This window comes from Zingiber officinale, chromosome 6B, assembly GCF_018446385.1.
Source record: "Zingiber officinale cultivar Zhangliang chromosome 6B, Zo_v1.1, whole genome shotgun sequence".
Lineage (NCBI taxonomy): Eukaryota > Viridiplantae > Streptophyta > Magnoliopsida > Zingiberales > Zingiberaceae > Zingiber > Zingiber officinale.
Genome location: NC_055996.1, coordinates 81,889,479 through 81,914,464, shown reverse-complemented (window position 1 = coordinate 81,914,464; position 24,986 = coordinate 81,889,479). Strand labels below are relative to the sequence as shown.

At 37.2% G+C, this 24,986-nt stretch overlaps 3 protein-coding genes and 1 non-coding gene across 4 annotated transcripts; 2 read left to right on the top strand and 2 right to left on the bottom strand.

Moving 5' to 3' along the window:
- The first annotated feature begins 9,030 nt into the window (after positions 1-9,030).
- On the top strand, positions 9,031-12,560 carry LOC121992855 (inosine triphosphate pyrophosphatase). Its single transcript, XM_042547454.1, has 8 exons — positions 9,031-9,301; positions 9,516-9,580; positions 9,679-9,742; positions 9,823-9,832; positions 9,982-10,013; positions 10,099-10,211; positions 12,103-12,179; positions 12,265-12,560. The coding sequence occupies exons 1-8, from the start codon at positions 9,187-9,189 to the stop codon at positions 12,377-12,379; spliced, it is 591 nt and encodes a 196-aa protein (XP_042403388.1). The 5' UTR covers positions 9,031-9,186; the 3' UTR covers positions 12,380-12,560.
- An 846-nt stretch (positions 12,561-13,406) lies between these two features.
- On the bottom strand, positions 13,407-13,479 carry TRNAF-GAA. The gene has a single exon. It is a non-coding gene; the product is annotated as a tRNA-Phe (tRNA).
- Positions 13,480-13,670: 191 nt separating this feature from the next.
- LOC121992854 (poly [ADP-ribose] polymerase tankyrase-like) lies at positions 13,671-17,752 on the top strand. Its single transcript, XM_042547453.1, has 6 exons — positions 13,671-13,945; positions 16,710-16,801; positions 16,888-16,966; positions 17,121-17,215; positions 17,297-17,392; positions 17,484-17,752. Exons 1-6 carry the CDS (start codon positions 13,765-13,767, stop codon positions 17,568-17,570), a joined length of 630 nt encoding a protein of 209 aa, XP_042403387.1. The 5' UTR covers positions 13,671-13,764; the 3' UTR covers positions 17,571-17,752.
- Positions 17,753-19,662: 1,910 nt separating this feature from the next.
- On the bottom strand, positions 19,663-23,887 carry LOC121992853 (ADP-ribosylation factor 1-like). The gene is made up of 7 exons (XM_042547452.1): positions 23,742-23,887; positions 23,264-23,422; positions 22,342-22,412; positions 21,947-22,066; positions 21,424-21,542; positions 19,986-20,067; positions 19,663-19,897 (listed from the first exon to the last, which is right to left on the bottom strand). Exons 2-7 carry the CDS (start codon positions 23,409-23,411, stop codon positions 19,895-19,897), a joined length of 543 nt encoding a protein of 180 aa, XP_042403386.1. The 5' UTR covers positions 23,412-23,422; positions 23,742-23,887; the 3' UTR covers positions 19,663-19,894.
- Positions 23,888-24,986: the final 1,099 nt, after the last annotated feature.

The window sequence follows — 24,986 nt, the reverse complement described above, 5'->3', positions numbered from 1 at the left end:
CCAAAGCTTCGCGTGAGCTTCACCGACTGGAACACTGTTGCTGTTAGAGTTTTTGAAGCTGCTGCTTCATCCGAACTCCGATCGACGAGAAAGCAAGATTGGTAGAGTGCTTGTGTATTCTTATTGTATTTCTTGCTTACTCTTTGTTCTTGTACTCTTTGTTTGCTGTTGCAAACGTTTGTGGCGAGGTTTCTCCACCCACAAGGAGTATATTGTATTAGCCGGTTCTCCGGGGACTCATCCACCGACGGATTGACTGGACTCGTCCACCTTACGGACACGCCGAGGAGTAGGAGCCCTAATCTCCGAACCTCGTTACATCCTCGTGTTAAGGTTTGGTTTTCTTCTCTTTCGTTTCTTTGTATTTTCCGCTGCGCTAACGAATTGTAGGAAGAAACGCGAGAGATTTGGGGTCGGCTATTCACACCCCCCTCTCTAGCCGTACGAAGGATCCTAACAAGTGGTATCAGAGCGAAGGTTCGCTCTTCATCGGATCAACACCCGTGGGAGCAAAGCTAGAGAATGGATCTCTATGGAGAAGATGTCACCATTCCACCCTTCTACGAATGCGGCGACTTCGCGTATTGGAAGGTAAGGATGAAGTATTTTCTTATGACTAACATAATGAATTGGTTTTGTGTACAAGAAGGATTTACTCCTCCGGTGGATAAGGAAGGAAAACCACTTGAGAAGAAGGAGTGGACAAGAGAACAAATTCACAAATCCGAAATCAACAAAGAGGTAACGAAAATAATTGAATTTTCATTGCCTACTAACATCTTGTGTAAGATAGGTTACAACAATGCCAAGGAATTATGGGATAACTTGGCCAAGTACCATGAAGAGAGCTCCACTTCAAGCCATGAAGAGGAGCCTAGTGAGCCAAGTAGCTCACATCATGAAGAGAGCAAATTGGAAGTTGAGGGTTACTCAACATCTAAAGAAGAAGAGGAAGTGAGTTCTACTTCAAGATCGGAGCACGAAGAAGAAGCTTCTACCTCCGGGAGGGATGAAGAAGAGAGCATCCATTCATCCTCAACCCTAGGTAACTCAAACACTTTAAGTTCAAGTAAATTGCATATAATGTGTTTTGAGTGTAGGGAATTTGGGCACTACAAGAGTAAGTGTCCAAAGAGGGTAAGGAAGACTCCACCGGCGCCAAAGGTCAAGGTAGCCGGAGTCCCGACACGCAAGGGCAAGGAGCACGTGGTGTGCTTCCAATGCAAGCGAAGGGGACATTATCGGAGTCATTGTCCGAGGGGGAGGCAACCTCACAAGGGCAAGAGACCGAGCACTTCTATAGGGGGAGCTAAGGCAAACCCTAAGGTATCATTTAAGTCTCATTCGTGCAATACTAGTAAGATGCATGCTAGAAATTTTATTGCACTAGTCAATAATGATAAGCATGATAACATTAGAAATCGATACACATGCTTAGGTGCCAAACATGTGAGCCTAGATAAGGATAACACTAGGAAAGCCAACCCTAGAATTACCTCATCTAAGGTTAAGGAGAACCTAGGTAGGAATCCCAAATCAACTAGACACATGCCTAGGAATGCCTCAAAGAAAAATGACAAATCAAAAATTGAGGTACTAGAGAAGGAGAATCAAGTCTTGAGGTCAAGACTTGATACTTTGGAAAATGCTCTTAAGAACTTGGAGAAGTCATCTCTAGGGTTTAAGGGTCAAAAACCAATGTCCAAGGACAAAAAAGGTTTGGGTCACAAACCTAAGTCCCAAATGGTCAAGCCCACTTACCACAATGTTCCATTTGATTATGGAACAAAACCTAGGGCTAGGAAGACCATTACCAAGGTTACAAGGGGAGTCACCCCTATAGTTGACCTTGATGAGACCCAAATGACCAAGGCTTCAAAGCCTAAGAGGGTCATTAGGAGGGTTGCTAGGGAAGTTATCCCTAGTGAATATTTAGTGAACCCAATGAGCTCTAATAGGTATTGGGTTCCTAGGAGCATCTTCTCTACCCCATAGATGGGTTAGAGAGTGTCAACTCCAATTAGAAGGGTAGTTAACCCAACTTTGAGGAAATTGACACTCAAGGAGCATTTTCAAGGTTTTGATAACCTTTGAAAATGAAAAAGAATTATTATTTACTCCTTAAAGAGTAAATTGTGCCATATTTGAAAAATATCGATTTCAATCTTATTTGGCACAATTTAAGAAAACCTAGAGAAATACCATAATTGGGATTTTGGTTTTCTCTTAGGGATATATGGGCAATCTAGGGTTAGATTTTAAGTTAGCAAAGTGGTTAAGGATACTTAGATAGGTAATCTAGGTATATTTATCTATGCTAACTTACCATGATTGGTTGCCATATGCCATGCCATGACATCATATTTATCTTATTATCATTTGAAATGTCATGATAATGCTTAGGTTATCTATATGTCATGCTCTAGTCAAGTTTCATACTTTATGCCATGACATCATGACTTTGGCACATGTTTTTCATTTATGATATCATTTATGCCATGTCATCATCTCTTGCATTAATAATCAATGAATTTGATTTAAGGATAAAAACACATTTTGATATTGAGATCAAAGTGTAGTTTAGCAAATGCATGAGAACTTAGTCTAAGATAACCTAAACTCATATCTCACATCAAAATTGACTTGGATGTGTTTGATACACTTTAGATGTGTGTGAGATATTAGGATCATGAGTTAGGATCAAGGTACATAGGTCTTGTACCTAGATGAGCCTAATTCAAGAAATGAAGGATCATAGGGAAAGCTTGTGTACAAGTCATGTACATTTAGCCCTAAGATTATGGTCCTAAATTCAAATGGTTTTAAAAGCATTTTAAAATTGATTTGAAAAACCTTGATGAAGCTTTCATAGTGATAGCATTCATCATTGAACATTGTGATACAAAGTTGACTTAACTTTGAACTATTTCAAAGCTTTTGAATTTTGTATCAAGATTGAAAAATGGAAACTATTTTCATAGAAAACTATTTTTCCATGATAGTGTATGTTATGAGGAATGTATCCTCAAAATTTCACGATTTTTGGAATTTTCTGGAATTTATTAGGAGTTTCTGAATTTCCGGAAGGGGAAATCAGAAATTCTGATTTCAGTGGCTGGATCGGTCCGGGGACCGATCCAGGGAAGATCTGATCGGCCTGCGGACCGATCCAGTGAGATCCAGGAGCTTGGTGCGATCTGGCGAAGGCCTGATCGGTCTGGTGACCGATCAGTGACGATCCAGAAAGCGTGGATCGGTCTGGGATCGGTCTGGGGACCGATCAGTGCGTGCCAGTTTCTGATTTTCAGCTGTTGGTCTGAAATTTCAACTGGAAGTTGGGTTTTGTGGATTTCTAAAGGTTTGAAACTCTCCAAGACATTGTTGGTGCAATGGTCAAGGGGGAGTTGACCTTTAGGGGGAGTTTTTACCTAATTGTCAAGGGGAGTTGACTTTTAGGGGGAGTTTTTACTCTTAAAGACTTGAGTGATATGAAATTATCACTAAGTTGGTTGTTGAGTTTAGTATCAAGGGGGAAATTAAGAGTTTCAATGAAAGGTATGGGACTTTCATTAGGAAGAAACTCTTGACCTTGATATCCTCCTTTTCTTTTTGATGTGTGTCAAAAAGGGGAGAGTGTTCATTGGAGAATTATTGAAGAACCCAAGCTAGGTTATCGGGTTAACCTAAGCTAGGGGAAGAATGTCTAGGAATGTTCAAGGAAGAACATTGGAATACTTTTTGATGTGTGTCAAAAAGGGGGAGAATTATTGGAGAACCCAAGTTAGGTTATCGGGTTAACCTAAGGGGAGAATGTCCGGAGAATGTTCAAGAAAAGAACATTGGACATTGGAAGATGGTTGGAAAACCTAAGTTAGGTTATCGGGTTAACCTAACTTGATTTTGGATTTTGTCAAACATCAAAAAGGGGGAGATTGTTGGTGCAACCTTAGGTCAAGGTTGACTTGGTTGACCTGACTCGAGTTGACCTGACTCGAGTTGTGTTTTGATGTTTGACGATGTTTGACGAGAAGAGAGTTGTATTCTTGATGTTTGACAAGAATAGGTGTTCGGGAGATTGTAGGTGCAACATTAGGTCAAGGTTGACCTGGTTGACCTGATTCGGGAAAAGTCCAAGTATGGAGACTTGGCACTGGAAAAGTCCAAGCAGGGAGCTTGGCACGCGAAAAGTCCAAGCAGGGAGCTTGGCATTGGAAAAGTCCAAGTATGGAGACTTGGCACTGGAAAAGTCCAAGCAGGGAGCTTGGCACGCGAAAAGTCCAAGTATGGAGACTTGGCACGGGAAAAGTCCTGGTGAGTGAAGCCAGGCAGTGGAAAGTCCTAACTGGATGTTAGGCAGTTGGAAAGTCCCGGGAGGAACTTGACTAGAAAGTCCTAATCGGGATGTTAGGCATTGGAAAGTCCTAACTGGATGTTAGGCATTGGAAAGTCTTAGTGAGTGAAGCACGGAAAAGTCCTAACTGGATGTTAGGCGGTGAGAAAGTCCTAATCGGGATGTTAGGCGGTGGAAATCCTGGTGAGGCAGTTGAAAGTCCCGTGAGTGAAGCCAAGCAAATGGAAAGATGGGATGATCGGACTTCGGTGTTGGAAAGTCCAAGTAGGTCAAGAGAGTGATCGGATACTTGGCACGAAGAGGAAAATCCGGATGGATCAGGGATGATCGGACGTCTGGTGTGGAAAAGTCCAAGTAGGTCAAAGGGATTGACCGGACACTTGGTGGAGAGTCTTAGCAGGTCAAGGGAGTGACCGGATGCTAAGCATGATATATCAACAGTCAAGGTTGACCGGATGTTGGCTTGGGAGACTTGGGACTTGGTTTGGGCGAAAACCAAGCTCGGATCGATCTGCACCGATCGATGATTGGTATCCGATCGGCCCGTGACCGATCGATAACCAATGTAAGGCGATCATGGTTCAGGCTTACCGATCGGTCGGGACCGATCAAGATGGAGCTGATCGGTCCCCGGACCGATCGGGGACGCTGAGGTGGGATCGGTCCAGGACCGATCAGATTCCACAGAGTTGGGCAACTCTCGGAAGCCTTCGATCGGCCTGGGACCGATCAGATAGGCCTGATCGGTCCCCACGACCGATCGGAGCAGCTAGCGGAGTTCGGAGAAAGCGCTGATCGGTCCGTGGACCGATCAGGCACACTCTGATCGGTCCACGCATCGATCGGTGACGATATCCACTTCCTCCCCGATCGGTCTGCGGATCGAGGTTCTAGCTGCCGCGACGCAACGGCCAGTTTTCTCGTCTTCTTCGCGGTATAAAAGGATCGAGGGCATCTTCTGTGCGACAACTCTTCTTCCTCCTTCCTGTTGCTAAGTGCTGCTGTGCTTGAGTTTTGTTGAGCTCGTCCAAAGCTTCGCGTGAGCTTCCCCGACTGGAACAGCTGCTGCTGTTAGAGCTTTTGAAGCTGCTGCTTCATCCGGACTCCAGTCGACGAGAAAGCAAGATTGGTAGAGTGCTTGTGTATTCTTATTGTATTTCTTGCTTACTCTTTGTTCTTGTACTCTTTGTTTGCTGTTGCAAACGTTTGTGGCGAGGTTTCTCCACCCACAAGGAGTATATTGTACTAGCCGGTTCTCCGGGGACTCATCCACCGACGGATTGACTGGACTCGTCCACCTTACGGACACGCCGAGGAGTAGGAGCCCTAATCTCCGAACCTCGTTACATCCTCGTGTTAAGGTTTGGTTTTCTTCTCTTTCGTTTCTTTGTATTTTCCGCTGCGCTAACGAATTGTAGGAAGAAACGCGAGAGATTTGGGGTCGGCTATTCACACCCCCCCTCTCTAGCCGTACGAAGGATCCTAACAGACACGTGGCGCTCAATCAGCAGACAACATTAATGAGGCTTAATTAAAAGGTATGGTTGCGTGCTCGGCCATAATGAGCAGAGATTTACATGGTCTTCGAGAAATCTGGATGACGTCAGGGCGCTCAGCCAAAGAGCACAAGAAAAATGATTTTTCTCTAAGTGTTGTCGCACAATGCCCGAGCGGCACGGATAAACGATTATCACATAGCCGAACAGCTGGAGCACAGTTTGGGTTGAAGGGCTTGGGTCGAGCAGCGGTTGTATATCTAGTCTGGCAATGAGAAGTGGAACGGCAAAGGCGTGAAGCCATCGAAGACTATTGGTCTAGTCAGTCGGACTTGCAGTCTCCTTTGACCAGACTTGAGGGGGAGGCTTGTGATACGGCGATGGAGGGAGGCCTACCTGTCACAAGATCAACTGCCAGGGTGGAGGTCAAAGTCAGGGTGGTCAACACCCGGGTGTCAAAAGGCTGAACGAAGGATAATTGCAATGACCGATCGGGCGGTTAGCCCCCGACCGACAAGAGATGGGTCTGAGTAGACCCCCATTCCGGATCGGGATAATACGCAAGATAGCCGATGCTCAATATGGAGCAGTAGGATGCCAAGGGAGACCGCATAGCTGGTCTGAACAGGGGAAGATATGTTATTACACGGTGATCGTATAGAAGAACCACAGAGGCCGACAAAGTGGAGGAGTCCCGACCGAGCGGCTATCTCGCTAGACCCAGCAACAGGACCTGGCCATGGACGGAGTGGAGTCCCAGTCGAGCGGCTATTCCGTTCGGCCAAGCAACGGGACCATTGTAGTATCTCTCGACATCCTTTTGGGAGATAGTTCCGCTAACATGAGGCATGGTCAACAGGCGGATCATACGGCAGAAGCTTCTACTGTCGAGTCAGGATATGCATGCCCTGTTAAGATATGGTGTCAGAGGTACTTTCCTAACAAGGTCCTTTCATGGGACACATAAAAGAGTGTGCTCATACCTCAAGAAGTGCGCACGCTGCCCACCAGGGCTCTATATAAAGGGGGTCCATCACCGATAGAGGTACACGCTATCTACTGTTTACGCATAGTGCTACTATTGCTTTGCTTCTTCACACTTTTCGATGACTGGCTCGGCACTAATGTTATTTGTGTTGTAGAGTGGAGCGAGGTCCATAGTCAGTCAGCGAAGCCACCACCTCCCCAGCTTTCCAGCTTTCCAGCTTTCTTCTTTCAGACAGGATCACTTTGTATCAGGTTTAGGTCCTAAGTATCAACTGGTAGTGTCCATAGTCGACCAAGACCACGATTGTGAATAGAGCTGATTCTCTAAGTGTCATCATGCTAAGCCAAATCAGTTAGTACCTAATAGAAAGATATAAAAACAACTACACCATCCCACAGAATTGGAGAGAGTCTAACCAATCACACCTCAATTTCTATGATATTCAACTTTTCAAACAAGACCTATACCAAGTAGTGAACACAAAAGGTAAGATAATCATCAAAGGCATACCTTACTTCCTATAGCTCAGAGATGTCCTTCGGCTTGCCTTGTCCAAAAACTCAAAAATCACATCAAGAGAACAAACCACAGAATCCGAAATACAAAAACAAGCTTCGCAACCTTATAACTCTGATATCAATAAAATTGTCACCAGTAATCTCCTAAGATGTCAAATTTTTGGTATACTGAGGAATAATGCAAAGGGACTACTTCTTATAACATTCATGTATTTTTTGTGGAGTATAACTCCTGAATGACTCTTTGTTTTTTTCCTTTGTGGTAGTTTCAGAACAAAAATTTATAAAATATTCCAACTTACTCATTCAATGTAATTTCTCCTCCAAAATTAATAATTGTACCTCACTTGTTGTATTTCTTTTACTTTCCTACTATATAACAAAACAACAATCAAGTTTTATATAATTCAATCAAATATTTTTAGCAAAACAAAGTTAAATTAAATTTAGTCACTAACTCTATACAACAAATTAAAATATAAATAATGATTATGAAATTTGAATGAATGCAAACATAAGGAACATATAATCTAAAAAATATTAAATTTATTGATAAGTTAAACTAAGTTGATGAACTACGAAAAACAACACGATGAGATATATACACACATGAGAGGTAGGTTAGAGATGATATAACCTATTTGGATTAAGAGATCCTTAAAATATTTTAGGTAGGAAGTATAACATAGAAGAAATCAAAATAGGCTTTGTATCAAAGTTAAATTATATTAATAATTCATATTGATAGTATTAATAAAGTTAAATATAAAAAATGTGTTTTCATAAATAAAGCGAGAACTAAATTAACAATTTAAAAAATTTATACTATAACATTTTTTTCCATTGGAGATGATAATGTTATACTTCAACATTCATATAAATGTGCTAATGTGGTGCGATAGGACAAGGAGCTAATATAGTGAAACTGGTGAAGCTGAAGTTTGACCTAGAAGTTTCTGGAAACATAGTAATCGATGAAGGATATGATTTTGAAATACGAAGAGGCAAGTGGAGGTGAAGAAGTCAATCGGTGATGCAGGACTTCGTCGATGAAACACTGAGCATCGATGATGTAGGACTTTACTAGTAAAACACTAAGCATTGGGAAGAGCAGCTGGACTTCACTGGTGAAACGTTGAGCGTCGGGAAGAGCAGACGACGTGATTCAAAAGGGGTGATGTGGTTCGAAAGGAGCATTGGAAAGAGCAGGTCGCGAAAGGGGGGAGTTAGAGTTTTGCATTTTTGAAGATGTGCAGGACAGATTTCATCTCGAACGTGGGGAGAGTAGGTCAAAGGGGAGAGTTAGGTTTTGCATTTTTTAAGATGAGCGGGATGTCGTGTTCGAGACTTGCTTCGGAAGATCAGCCGAGGTGGATGACCACGTGGACGAACAACGACATGGATAAGGGGTAAAATCGGTCGATCTAGTCATTTATAAAGTATCCTACATCAAATCAGTATTCAGTAAACTTAATTACTGAATTAGGTAGCAAGCTGTTTAATTTTCTTTCATTATAATAAAATATCGTAGAAAGTAAATTTAATTATTATTTGATATTTTTTATTTATTCAAATCATTTCCACATTCGAACACAACCGGTCTGAGAAACAAACCAAACCAACTTGTTTCCTCACGACCCAACTCAACCCAAACCAACCCAAGTCCATTCCACAGCCAACACACCGCAGTGTAGCCAATAAAGCTGCGTCAGTGGCCGTGACGAGGGTAAGTGCTGGATCGGCTGGCGGCGAGGCTCGAAGGGCAAAGGGCCGTGATCGCTGCGGCAGTATCCGTCTCTGCATCGATCATCATCGACGGGGGAAGCGGACAAGATGCCGATGGTACTGTTGCGGCCCGTAACATTCGTCACCGGGAACGCTAAGAAGCTGGAGGAGGTCCGATCCATCCTCGGCCAGTCCATCCCCTTCCAGTCCCTCAAGCTAGATCGTAATCACCCATTCATCCCATCCCTTGTTTCTTCTTCTGTCTCCAATTTTGATTCTGAAAAGGTTCCTGTTTTGATTCTGGGTCCTTCCTTAAAGATAAGAAATTATTTTCTTGTATATGTAGCTTTAAGTGCGCGCGACCTGCATCGTCTAGATGCCCTCAATGTAAAATATCATAGGAAAAAGAATTAACTTGTGAAGATTTCTGTGTGCAGTGCCTGAATTACAAGGTGAACCAGAAGAAATATCCAAGGAAAAGGCCCGACAGGCTGCAGTCTCGGTACTATCTTGTTTGTTAATCTGTTAATCATCAAAAATTCCATTTTTGTGTTAATCATCAAAAATTAACTTGTGGGTTTTTTTTTTTTTTGGTTAAAGGTAAACGGGCCTGTACTAGTGGAAGACACTTGTCTGTGCTTTAATGCTTTAAATGGCCTCCCAGGTTGTTGCTTTATCCATTTTTATTGTTCGATTTAATATCGTGTTCAATGCTAATATATAACTATTTTGTTTAACTTTCAGGACCTTATATGTAAGTTTTCCGTTCATTCTGTCAAATGGTACCTTTTATATGTGCATGACTAAAGTTCTTTCTTATTCTTTTTGAAACATCATCGCCGTTGATTTCTGATGATTCCTTTGTTTATTTCAATGCTGCATGCTCTTCAAATTGATATACAGAAAGTGGTTCTTGCAGAAGACTGGACATGAAGGTTTTATGATCTGAGAGTTAGGATGATATTATCTAGTTTTCAAATTATGACGCATTTTTTATAATTAGGATTCCTCTTTTTACAGGTTTGAACAATCTGCTGAAGGCTTATGAAGATAAATCAGCCTATGCAATGTGCATTTTTTCTCTTTCTCTTGGTCCAAGTAACGAACCCATTACATTTGTTGGAAAAACTCAGGTGATGAATTCTTTCCTTCTTGTATCTTCTCCTCTACTTATAGTTAGTTGTTCTTTCCTCTGAAGAGATGGTTAACATAATTTTGTTAGTTTAGATGTGTTGTTTATGTAACCTTTCTGGTCATGGAAGTAAAGTACGAGGAAGGCTACGAAGTTAAATGTTGTAGAATGGATGGTTGAAATGCTATGGTTGCTAAATTTAGTGAATTATTCATTTTATTTTTTTCAGTTGTTTACTTAAAACACAATCACAACTAATATATATAGTTGAGGACTATCATCACTGGTTAATTTAGATACACTGCAAAAAGATGAATTTTTAGCCACAACTAATATTGAGCAGTTGTCACTAAAAGAATTTTGATTACAAAGCTATGGATAATGATTATATACGTGACGAAAATTTTTATCACAAAAATGTTGTCACTATTGTATCATTTAGTGATACTGCTACAATGAATGTCAATTAATGATTAAAAAATTTGCTAGAGAGGACACATCCAGTTGGTTTGACTGGTAAACCATGGTAGGTCCAATTGTCAATCAGTATGTCTAAGAGGGAAAAAAACATGCCTGACTGATAAACCATGGTAGGTCCAATTGTCAATCAGATATGTCTAAGAGGGAAAAACATGCCTGCTGGCCGTGAACATGTTTTTTTTTATAGAAAATCAAGGACCTTTTTAGAGCTTCTTCCCAATAGAGAAAATAAGAGAAGAAGCATTTTCTTTCCATGAACATCAGAGAAATAGTTTTTAGTATCACTCTCAAAATACGGTTAACATTTTGTAAAATATTTCTGTACTACTTTTATTGGGAATACTATGATGAACTGTTGCAGCAATATGAAGGCTACCTCCAGAAATATTCAAGGAAATATAAATATGAATATGATTATGATTTTTTTATAAAAAGGGTTAGCAGGTATTAGTAATATATGTAGGAGCTATTTACTAATATGAAATTAAACTAAAGTTGGGATGTTGAGAGTATAAGAGAGATAAATTAGTTTCATAGTGGCGGAAAAAGGTTTACTTGTACATTTAACAAATAAGAGGAAATACATAGATGATTCAGAGCATGATTTTAGTGAATCTTCTCCTGCTCTTCACCATAGTTGTCAGTGAAATGACTGAAAGATATTTTCATAAGTGATTCAAAGATCATTTCTTTATATTTGGTCATACGTGACAGTACCTTCTTGATATCTGCTTTCAGTTGGTAGGCTTTATCATGCGATTTATGTCCTCTGAACTGTTCTTACTATAGTTCTCTATATCACTTCCCCAACAACTATGTAGTATATCATAAGTAGCGACACACTGTGGAACTAATTGAGATAAATTACCAGGGCAGGACTAACCTGGTGCCAAACATCTCAGTGGTTAAAAGTTTGATATGGTTTCACTTACATCCACCGTTAGCTAAATTGAGGTTTACCCAACTGAATGGAGCAAACTTGATAACTTAGACTTTCTTGATTATCTTGTTTTCCGTATAGCTTTTATTTGTATAGCATGATAGGTCCATCTATATGGTTAAAATTCTTGTATTTCATGATGAGCAAAGTTGATTAATAAGCTCGAAGGTCACTAACTCCACTCAACCGAACACACAACAAAATGGGATTGCCATCCATATCGCGTCATTTACCACTAAAATCTGCAATCGATTCACTTATTAACAACAATACAGGGATCAGCCTTTTCTTTTTTCGTTTGTAATTTATTTTTTTATTGTATCCCTTTTATCTGTGTTATTGGTGTTGCACTTTCTAAAAATCATTTGATGATCGTGAAACTTCGACTTGTTCTAGTGAGAACACGAACTGCTTTGTCTCTGTATCATGAATGTATCCTCGCTTCATTTTGATTTTTGTTCTTCCATTCTAGGGTAAAATCGTTCCTCCGAGAGGGCCCAATGATTTCGGATGGGATCCAATCTTCCAACCAGATGGCTACGAGCAAACGTACCACTCTTTCTTTGAGTATAATCTCTTGTTTACACCGTATGACAACTCCTGATTATTTCTTTTATGCATTTTGTTGGCGAAGCTATGCTGAGATGCCCAAGGAGGAAAAGAACAAGATATCTCATCGTTCGAAGGCACTGGCATTGGTGAAATCTCACTTTGCATCTGCTAGTTACATCTTCGAAACAGATGCTTAACAATCTAGAGCCAAAAACTGAAGTGAACTCCATGGATTACATTTTTTGTGTTCTAGAAATGAGGTTTATTGTAAACACTTTGGAGCTATGTAATAACATATTCCTTGGAAGTAGTTTCCCATGGCATTTCTAGGAGAGATTTAACTCACTTTTTCTACCAATAAACTATCATTGATAATAATCAGTTATCGTATACAAGTGGTAGCAAAATGTGGCTACGTTCGTCCTAGTACTTTTGTTAATTCGTCTTAGGATCAGGAGATAAATTACGGATGGTTAATCTTTGGAATAGTAATTGACGTATAAAGGAGATATTTATGTTAGTTATATCAAAATTCAAACTCTAGATCTTACTATCGTAAGATCTCATGTTCTCTTCTAGGAGACTTAGTTATCATTTACAAATCGTTCATACGAAGGAGGTTGAGAAAAAAGGGAAAAAAAATTTTGTATCTATTTTTAAATAAATAAAGGCAAAATCATTCCTTCGATTAAATTAAAATTTGAAATCATTGTAATTGTTTAAATTAAAAAATATAGTATAATAACCATATGGTTTTAATTTAATGTTGTTTTGTTTTGTATAAACCTAAATACACTAATGGTAAAGATATGGTTAAAAGAAATCATATTAATTGTGTAATATATTCATAAAATTTGTTTTCAGAAAATTAAAAAAAAATATATTTTTTTTGATGTATATAAGAGAGAGATAAATTCTTGTTTAAAATTAAACTTTATAGATACGTAAAAACCTTTTTTAAAATTCAAAGCATCATAAAATTGTGAATTAGATTAATTTTCAAATTATCATTAACTTTTAATTAAATATTTTTTTTTTTCGGATTGCCATTGCTTTAGATTCTATAAATAGTTTTTAATGTAATCCTTGCCATTTAATATCAGAGGACGCCCGCACAACTGTGTCAGTGACCAATGATACGGCAGTAACCAGTATATTAATTTAATTATTTTTTTTTAAAAAAAATCATATTTAAATAAAAAGAGTAAGAAAGGAGAAAAATATTGCGGTGAGCGTGGATCGAACACGCGACCTTCAGATCTTCAGTCTGACGCTCTCCCAACTGAGCTATCCCCGCATGACATTTTTGGCTCGTCAACTATTATAAGAGAGTAATTTATTTTCCGGCGTAGCATTTTGCGTGGGCCGGAGACCACCGCCCGCCCCTCGCAGGATCAATGGGCTTGCTTAATTAGGTCAATTATAGCTAAACGGATCGAATTGTCACCGAACCTGCTCCGATCCTAAAGTGGCAAAGAACGCCGCCCCGCCAGCCCTAATTTACAAATGCCGATTTTTTTATTAACCGTGGTTTAGCCAAAGGCGGTGGCGAAACCTTACTTCGGTGTTGACCGCCGAATCAATGGCCGTTCCAGGGAGGCGCAACGGTGTGATGGGCGACGACGACGACGACGACGAAATCCTCTTGGGCGACGGCAATGTCTTAGCCGAGCTTGATCTCGAACCCGACGTCCCCCCTCACCTCCGCGCCCTCTTCGTGGCCGTCGAGACCGGAAACGTTGACGCCCTTCGGCGGGCCCTGGGTACGATACAAGTCCCTGTTTCTTTTCTTTCTTTGAAATAGATCGATCCTAGTATTGTTCTTTTCCATCCTCCGGCGTTCTGTTTCGGTCGTAGTGAAAGATCTAGTTCATCTCGTTGGAAGAGCGACAAACAATTTGTTCGGAGTCGATGCATAGCAGTGGTTATTGAAGTTTTTTTTTATTTGATCTTTCTTTCATTACTTTTGAGTTGCTGTTACCAAATCGATCTTGAAGATACTCGAAGGTTTAAGGCATTGATGAGAAGCTTATTAAAGTGTTTTGCCATCGATATTGAATTAAGGATTTACTTTAGAGGTATGGACGTGTTAGGTAATCCACTAATCCTTGAGTACGCATTAATCATAGTGAACTGCTTTGCTACTTCCTTTTACTAGTGATAGTGCACTTGTAATCAGTACATGATGATAACATATGAACTTTAATTGGCATGATTACTTAATTTTTTTTATGCATTTACAAAAAATATGGTGTTAATATAAGTTGGCCTTCATTTTATGAAGACTCAACTTTTGTTTAATAGTGTGTTAGTAAGTTTATCTTCAATGAGTCAGATGGGGTGTTGGACTTGTAGGGCGCTAATATTAGAACTTTAACTGGGTACTGTTACGTGTACATGGCTAACTTCACCTGTCGATGTGTAATGAATTGCAAAGCTTTTCAGGTCCATCTGCAACACACGAGTAATGGGGTTTGACACTTCCACTAAACCCAAGGTTTCATCTAATATTGTAACTCGAGCTAATAGTGGTTAATATATTAATTCAAGAATGGTTTTAAGAGTGAGGTTGCTGGGTGAGCTGTAGAGTAGTTGCCAATGGAGAGGATTTACTGAGCGGACCTGTATAGTCCTACCTATCAGGGCATAATGCACTGCACCATTAGATCTTCAAGCCCATTCACAGCAAATGCAATGAGGTCTTTTGCTTTGCCACTTAATTACGAGGTTAAACACTAAGTTAATGGGAAAATTGGTTAACATGTCAATTATTAGATTAACATGTATCTATTTTTCCACCTCTCATTCACATCTCATCTCTCCCATTTTAATGTATCTTTGCTTCCTATAATCTAAAATATGTTCTTCTCTACATTGAATTTTAGTAGGCATCTTTGACTCCAATGTCATTGAGAAAAATAGTTGTGTGGTGAACGATGTACAAATTGACTGGTTTAAGGCTTCAAGCAAGCATAGAGATCATCTTGTTGGTCACTCGACAAAATTTCCCTTTATCAATATCTAATTTAACCCAAATTGACAGGAGATATCTTACTGGAAACCTTCAGCATTGTTTCAACTACTGAAAAGTCCATAGGAATAAATTTTCTGAATATGATATTACAGAAGTTGTACCAATTTTTCCACCTCTCATTCTCATCTGGTCTCTCCCATTTTAATGTATCTTTGCTCCCTATAATCTAAAATATATTCTTCTCTCCATTGGATTTTAGTAGTCATCTTTGACTCCAATGTCATTGAGAAAAATAGATGTGTGGTGAACGATGTACAAATTGACTGGTTTAGGGCTTCAAGCAAACATAGAGATCATCTTGTTAGTCACTCAGCAAAATTTCCCTTTATCAATATCTAATTTAACCCAAATTGACAGGAGATATCTTACTGGAAACCTTCAGCATTGTTTCAACTACTGAAAAGTCCATAGGAATAAATTTTCTGAATATGATATTACAGAAGTTGTTTAGATGATATGGCAAAGTGAACAAGATACTTTTTTGAAATAAAGGCTAATGTATCTGACTCACAAGCTAAGTTTCTTTTTTGACCATAATTTTTTTATTCCTCAAGTTTCTGCATCCAGCCTTTTATTTGGTAGTTATTTCCCATTTCTGGTCATGTAAACTCTTATGACAGAGTACACATTAATGATGAAAAAATCAGCAAGAATCCTATTTTTCAGTTTATAATTTAGGATAGGATCTATTTTATGTTCTTAATGTTAGATAACAAACTTCTATTTTTTAAATATAGCCTTTGAGACCAGGATAGAGAATATGATGGTTTGCATGTCAAAAATTACATTAGTATTTGCACGTCCCAATACATAATTAGGCTGTTCACATGTCTATTTATTCTCCTTATCACCTTAAATATTATTATTACCTCTTGGTTTCAAGAGATAAAGCTGTCCTTTCTCTTTCTTATTTTTGTGGCCCTATTATTGCCAAACATTTTCCCAGTTCCTTATTATTATTATTATTCTATGAAATTTGGAAGAAAAAAATTTAGATGTTTTAAGGAATTTCTTATGTGCTAGTGGAGAATCTGGATAAACAATTCCAGGATGATACACATAAGGTGGTATACTCCCCTGTACATACTTTTTCATCTCTGATTTACAACAGAAAGGAGGTAGGATCTTAATCTATTTATTATGTGACTCTTGAATCTTCGTTAAAGCTCAAACAAATCTAACAACCTAGAAATTCATGATTTTTGTCCATTATCTCGTCTGCAGTTGTTTATCCAAATATCTCATACCAAATGTAATACCATGATTCATCTGTCCAATAAAGCAGACGACAAAGTTTATTCACGATTCATCTTCTGGAAACATGTATATTCATTGTAAATAAATTGTCTTACACATCACGATATTCTGTGGGTATAAATAATAGACTTCCACCTGTCATTAGTCTTTTTAAGTTTTCTAACTTGAATCACAAAATTCATCTGACCTTTATGGTTGCTAACTGTGTTTTGTATTTTGATGATTATGGAATGCAGATAATCATAATGGAAGCATTGATGAACCCGTTGAAGATGGTGATACAGTTCTTCACTTAGCTTGTCTCTATGGGTATTTTTCATGTGTTCAGGTTGTCTTATCATGAAATTTTTATGCCTCTTTTTCTCGTTTATTACTTCGACAACTTGTGGGAATAATCTTGGTTCTTTTTCCCAGTTACTTCTAGAGCGTGGAGCTAGCTTGGAGGCCAAGGATGAGGAAGGGGCCATTCCGCTTCATGATGCTTGTGCTAGCGGTAAGGGTCAAACTCTTCAGTTTCAATTACTTTCCTCATCTATCTTTTCGGTAACATCGTCTGACATTTCAATATGCACACACCTAGATAGAAAAAAGCTGAAACTTAACAATCAAAGCCACACTCATAACCTTTCCACTGGTGATATGTGCAGGATTTCTTGAGATAGTTCAATACATGCTGAGCTTTGCCAGTGGCCCCGATGTTATAACCCGCATGTTAAATGTTACTGATACGGAAGGCGATACTGTAGCCAATTTACTTTTATTTCCAACTTAATTTGCTGTAAAATGTCTATTCTGATAACTGTTTGTTTCCTCCTATGCTTAGCCTCTGCATCATGCTGCAAGGGGAGAGCATCTTGGTGTAGTACGGCTGTTGCTTGCAGCTGGGGCTTCTCCAATGAAGATAAACATAAACGGAAAGGTTGCTTTTGTGATGCCACAGACCACCTGCATATATCCCTTTTTTTTTAATGCCCATCACATATCTGTAACATACTAACCGATTGATACAGATTCCGGCGGATCTTGCAGACCAGGATACAGAAGTTCGGAGCATTTTAACTGAGGCTGCAGCCGCTGCTGATGCTGTGCAATGCTAGTATAGTACTTTATGGTGAGAGCAGAACTCATGCTAAATTGATGTACTCATACAAGAATTCATAAGACTTCTCAAAAAGCACCAATTGGTTGCTTAATATGCTTGGGAATTTTGGTACAGTTCGGTCTTTCGGTTGTCTGATATATCTGATAATATATGCAAATGCAATATTTGTTTGCTAAACGTTTGTCCGAGTTAGAGGATTTTCCATTCATCATGCGTTAGACAATTATTCCATTCATATACTATTTTATAATTTCAGTCAGTCAAAACTATCAGTATGAAGTTTTAAAGAGAATATTTTTAGTTTGATTCGTAGAATGATAATTGTAACTATATTCACGGGAATGATACAAGGGATCATTAAGGAGGGATTAGGAGGAAATAACAACTTGGTACAATTGGAATTTCTAATTCAATTTGATTTGTAATCAAATGTATCTGGATTTAAATGTTTGTCTTTGTTTTCAATCACGACTCTAATATCAACTAATCCTTCATAGTTTCTCAATCTTCTTTTATCTCCTACATTTCCTTTTTGATCTTCTAACTTCTTGTGGTTACAGTCTGTTTCTCTATTGTCTATCTATTTTGGATGAAAATTGGTATAGATAGAATTTTTTCCTTTTATTTTATATATATATCCTGCCTGCCTTTAGGTGAGCTATCGTGGATAACATCAAACGTGGACGATTTGATATAGTTAAAAAAAAAAAAAAAAAAAAAATCATCTGCATACAATAGCTCTTCTCTCTTTCCTTTATCATTTGCATATGTTGTTAGATTTTTAAAAATCAACACAAAGATGATGTAGCTTATAATATTATAATAGTTACTATATTGTAGCAACTATTATACAGTAATTATTACACGTTGTAGCAACTATTGTATAGTAGTTATTACGATGTTATAGCAGCTACTACGTAATAACAACTAATATGTTATACTAGCTACTATATAGAAGTTTTATATTGTAGCAGCTACTAACTGTTATACATTGTAGTTACATGTCATAACTATTATATAGTAGTTGTTACAACGTGTAGCAACTACTACATAGTAATAGCTAATACGTTATACCAACTACTATACAGTAATTACTACATATTATAACTGCTACTAACTATTATACCTTCAACTATTAATAATTACATATTTGTAACAACTACTAACTACTGTATTGTAGCATTTACACTATCTCGGTATTGGTTTTTAAAAATAGCATTATAATGATTATTATGTGTAATTAAAGGAGAGATAAGAAAGAAGGGTAGAGGAAAGAGAAAAATTATTAGATAAGAGAATTGTGAGGAAAATTATTTAGAAACAAAGATTAAATAAAAAAAAATTAATCTGGTCAAATCGTTCTAATACCATCCTCACGTAAGGTCTGACAGGATATCATTATATGTATTAACAAATGAAATCCTATCCTTCATCTTTTTCTTCTCTGAAAAAGGCATTTCTTAATATTTTACAATTATTTTTATGAGATTTTTTTGGTATTTTCCTAGCAATCTTCTTTCTTTATAGGAAAGCTGCGGGGTTAGAGGGATGATATGGCTTACATATTTTTTGCTCGATTATATTTAATCTATCGCTTTTGAACAGCTCTAGGGCACAAGCCCTTGCCCACAACCTCTACGTGAAGGGCTTGTGCTACATTTAAATCTTAATGACTATGAAAGTAAACCGTCAAAATTATCCTTCATCTTTGAGCTTAATTTAATTTAAAAAGTAAACCGTCAAAATTATCCTTCATCTTTGAGCTTAATTTAATTTAAACTAATGTTAACTTTAAAAATGGCAAAGCTACATGAATATTGGGGGGCATTATAAAAGGTGCTATGGTAAAAGAAAACATTGCCTATCCATTCAGAATTAAATAGTAATCCCACAGCATTTTTTAAATGATAAACTTTTTCCCTAATTTTCTTTTCCAGCGTTGCAGACTTGCAGCTAATTTGAGCAAAGGCTCGATATTCACGTAGGCTTGTAAATTACACATAATTGAATTTATTTTTTGAATCGTAGAACTGCAACCCAGACAAACAATATTTCAGACGACATAAAATATCTGAAAAGGAAATATGTGAACGAGCAAAGGCTGTTGGCGTCTCAATCAGCAAAAGGAAATAAGATCTTGGAGAGGATCACATTTTAAGTAACCAAACACGTATTTGTTCTGGAGACAAAAGTATTAGGGTTTTCAAAGGCAGAAAAAAAAAGTGTAGCATTGATAATTTTCTTGCTTCTGTGATGGCAAAAAGCATGGAACGCGAACACTGGTGCTGTTAAGATAAGAGAGCCTCTGAGCAGCTTTGATTACTGTAAATAAACAGTTTTCATAAGCAAATATCACAAGAATATTATAACTTAATCCTTTCATTGCCTTGTGGAAAATAACAGCAGATACCTTGCTGGCAATGTTGCTGGAGAGCCAATCAAGCCCTTCATACAGACCTTCACCTGATGTAGCACAAGTGCTTTGTATGTACCTGGAGAGTGCACAAAACCATTCAGTAGAGAGCTAGCAACTCCTCTATTTTTAATCATTCATGGCCTTTTATAGAAAAATATGAAGAAATATCAAACTTATGAAAACAAATATGATTTGTCTAAAAACCAGAGATAGTATTCCTGTCATTACAATTACAAGACAGGAAGTCGAATAGTCGATTAATAAAAGATTACAGAAAGTGGTTTAATTCATACAAAATACAACATGATACAAACTACAATTTCTTGCATTGCCATATGGAAAAATCATGTAACACAACCACATGGATTTGGAAATGCATAAACAAGGGAAATATTCTTAAGATATAATGGAAAATCAAAATGGAGCTTACCGTATTGCTGAACAACTGAGTTACGTCTAAGGTCATCAAGTTGATTCGATTCACTTTGTAAGTGACACAATGAAGACTGGGCTACTAACTTTGGATCCATGAGGAAGACTAAAAAAAGCAGAAAACTGAGCCTGTGCATCCTAAACTAGCAAAATTTAGCTAAGCGAATTAGATTTGGTTGCTCTGTGGACTATTCTAAACTGCAAAAGGACAGCAGGACTCTCCTGTCTATAAATTCTCAAGACCAGAATCAGAATAAGTTGCAACTATTGACTTTAGAGACACCATCAATCTATGACAACATTATGTTAGCATCACATAGCGTCTTAAGGAAATTATATGTCCCCCGTATATCTTTCCTAGCCACAATATGGATCAATACTTATTCAAGAAAAGAAAGGAGACCAATCATTTTAAAGTAATCTTCTATTTCAATTACCAATATAGGTTTTCTTAAACTAATGGGAGATTGTATTTCCTCTTATTTCTTCCCTTCCCATGTATGGATCACTATTTAGACAAAGAAAAAAAAAAGGGACAAGGATGAAACAATAAATTGTAAACTAACCATCTACAGAGATACCTATATAACCCATAGGATTTTTTTTCTTAAACTCATAGGAGATTATATGCTCCTCACTTCTTTTTCTAGACACGATATTAATGAATATTTACTCAAGAAAAGAAAGGAGATGAATAATTTGAAAACTAATCTTCAACCTATCTGATTTCTTAGAAGAGAATAGAGATCTTAACCAACTTCCATGGCATTGAAGAGGTAATAACCTAACCTTTTAGCCTTGAGCAGCAAATCCAATACAAACAATCCTCTAAACAACTAATATGCATCTAGCATTGGACATATTTAATGTGGCAAGTATAATGTATGATTGCCATTACTTTTCTCTGGCTTCTGATAGTTCAGCATATATTCCAAAAAGTATGCAAAATGGCCGCCATAGTAGATATCTAAAGGAAAACAGACAATGCAACATATCTTACCAGTGCCGCTGACGGAGAGAATGAAGACCAAGCTTATCAGTTATTTCGGCAGCATTCATTGCATTTGGAAGGTCTTGTTTGTTAGCGAACACAAGCAAAACAGCATCCCTTAACTCGTCCTATCAGTACATAATCCCATGAAATCAGGTTACAATAGTTTCAAGTAGGCATTTATGCAAGCTGTACTATAGTTATAAAGAAAACAGGGGAGCTTTCCACTTCATGCTGACTAGGATCATGTCAAGTGAAGACAATTAACAACATTCGACTACAGTCAGTTATAAATGTTGCAAGTTTTCTCCATTTTTTGTTCACAATTTACCTTTAATTATTGGTGGAATATCCTAGATGCAGATAGGCTAATTACCCCCAAAGAATAAAAGATAAAAAAACAAATAGATATGATATCACTTCCATAATGTTCAGTGCAGCAAGAAATCTATATTAGATCCAGAATAGTTATGCAGAAACAGGATTAATATCGGAAATTATATGAGGTATATTTATTAACAAAATGTGTCACCTCATTAAGCATCCTGTGAAGTTCATCTCTTGCTTCAACGACACGATCTCGGTCATTGCTATCAACAACAAAAATAAGTCCCTGTGTGTTTTGGAAGTAATGCCTCCACAGAGGTCTGATCTGTTGTTCAGCAAAACATATGTATTTAGAAATGCGTAACAAGTTAACTGTTATCCGACAAATCATCCCGAGGCAATAATGTCAACTTTGCATGTTAAATTTAATAAAGTGATGTTAACTGTGATATCATCTTATTTATCAAATACCCATATTGTTTTGCTATCCAGATAACGACTGGCACTCTCATAAAACTGTTGCCACCAAAATAAAATAACTTTCCAAAGTAGCATGGTTGTTTAGATGAGAAATACTGGCTAACATGAGTGGAATGTTACCTTGTCCTGACCACCAACATCCCATACAGTGAAACTAATGTTCTTGTACTCAACAGTTTCCACATTGAATCCTGCATTAAAAGTCATCTTAGTTAACAAATGCATAATGAGATAACACATATCTAAACTGACCAAAACATGAACTCTTCAAATAATCTATAATAACTAAATATAAAAGTTATAAAGTGATGCAAGCTGCAGCTAATGGCTCATGTATTGATCATCCATAGAGAACATTTTTAAGCGAATATAAATTGTTACCAAAAGGAGATATCATAAATTTAACAAACAGATAGTAACAACAGTTCATTTCCAAAGGAAATCAAGAATGAAGAAAATCCTATCTAAAAAAATGGTGTTTACTGGTCTGTTACTTCATCAACATTTCTCAGTTCTTACAACTAAGTTAGGATTATTAAAATTCCAGACAAATACCTGGTTTTACTATGAATACAAAAATCAAATTACACAAAAGACACTTTGTATGAACTTGTTGAAATGTTCTCAAAGTATCAATCATTGCATAGGTTGGAATAAATTGATCTCTTGTTAATTCAAGTATTTGGTGATGTTTTGAACATTGATCTACGAGCAGTAATAGGTTGTTCATGTTTTATTTCTATTTCATCACCATAGCTGATCTAGAGATGTTTCAGTTGTTCATGATGCATATTCTTCATCTCTCTTCATTCTCCTTGATACTGACTACATGATATAGACAACTCACGATAAAAAAAAATACAACCACAATCAAATCTTTGAAAATCACTGATCATTAGGTAAATAATGCATGTCTAACACCTATAAATCACTGGATAAAAGACATTAGGTGAGATGAGCCTCTTCACCGAGCAAATCTAGCAGTCAACTCTGAGACAAAGAATGGAAAACCAGATACCGCGAGATGATGAATAATGCTCACCGATTGTTGGAATGGTGGTGACGATCTCTCCAAGCTTAAGCTTGTAAAGGATGGTCGTCTTTCCAGCAGCATCAAGCCCGACCATCAGGATCCTCATCTCCTTCTTCGCAAACAGGCGGCTAAATAGCTTCGCGAAAGTGAGCCCCATCGTTCCCTCAACTACCATGAGCGAAATGTAAATTTAATAAGCCTAAAATAATTACGATTAAAATAGGCGGATCGAAGATCCAACAACGAAAGCAACAGATCTGAAGCAGAAACAGGCATTCCGTTGTATTTCCACATGAAAAAGCGAAAAAAATCGAGACCGAAACAAGGCGAAGCTTTGAAGACAAAAGATCTACACGAACACAATCCCGATCCGAGCGCCGACCGGAGAAGAGAAAGATCAATCTACTTGTTAGGGCGGAGGAAGCAGATCGGGCACCTCGTGATCTAAAACGACGGAGATCGCATGAAAATATGGGATCGGAATCACCTGGCGATCACAGGAGGCGTTGGACGGAGAAGACGGGTGGATTGGAGGAGATGAGAACGTGAGAGGCCTTCGGCTCTTCGGTTCTTCTCGTCCGCGTCGAGAAGGCAAAGGGTGCGACGATGACCGCTGAATAAATATTCAGGGGAGGCAAGTAACCGACACAAAAGTAGAAAGTAACTCTGTTCGAAATAACGGTTTTGACGTATCAGTTTGGCGTAACTGTACGATATAACTGTGTTATAACGTCAGTAAAACGCGATTCTGTGCTAATTAATATTGTGTAAGACCGTTCTGTAAACTTAAACTCCTTTGATTTCTTTCAATGCGTGGACCGTCGTGAAGGAGCGGTATCACATTTTTTAAACACCATTATAGATTTTTAAATAGTTGAAATATTTCAATGAATTTATTATGAAAAAAATAAAGAAAACTTTTATAAAAGGATAGATAGATCTGATATATTATAAAGAACTAAATAAATATTAGAGATGTACACCAATATTAAATATTTTTCTCAAATATTTATAGACTCATATTCGTGTCATCAATCAAATTAATCAAATATGATTCTTTAACTATTTTAAATTTCATAATTAAATATTCCTTAAAAATTCTACTTTCCAATATCTCACTGTCTAAGTATGTTAAATTTTATAATCAAATATCTCATTAATATTTATAGATCTCATTATTATTTTATTAATTTTTCTCTAATTTTATATTTAAATAAATTGATTATATTTTAAATTTTAATATATTTTGTTTAACATTTATTTATAAATATTTTTAATTAATATTTATCTATATATTTTAACATTTATTCAATATATTTATTTAATAATAATAATATTTTATTTAAACAAACAGCCAACGTTCATTTATTTTTTTTAAAAAAAAATAAATCAACGAGCTGCTACGTGGGCCCACCAATGCACCCAACTTTTTATTATTTTTTTAATAAAAAGAGGAAAGAAATCATCGGACAAAACTCAATATTTAAGATGAAGAGACATTTAGAAAAGTAGCCTTTCCAAATCTCTCCGATTCTACTATAAGTGCTATAAGTAGCCATTAAAAATATTAAAGTAAATATTTAAACGTGAGATAGAAAAATCGAAAATTAAAATATTAGAATTAAAATATTTTAAAAATATGTATTTAAAATAATATAATACGTACACCAATAAATATTTTAATTATATAATATAAAATCAAAATAAATACATATATTAATCAAGAAGAATA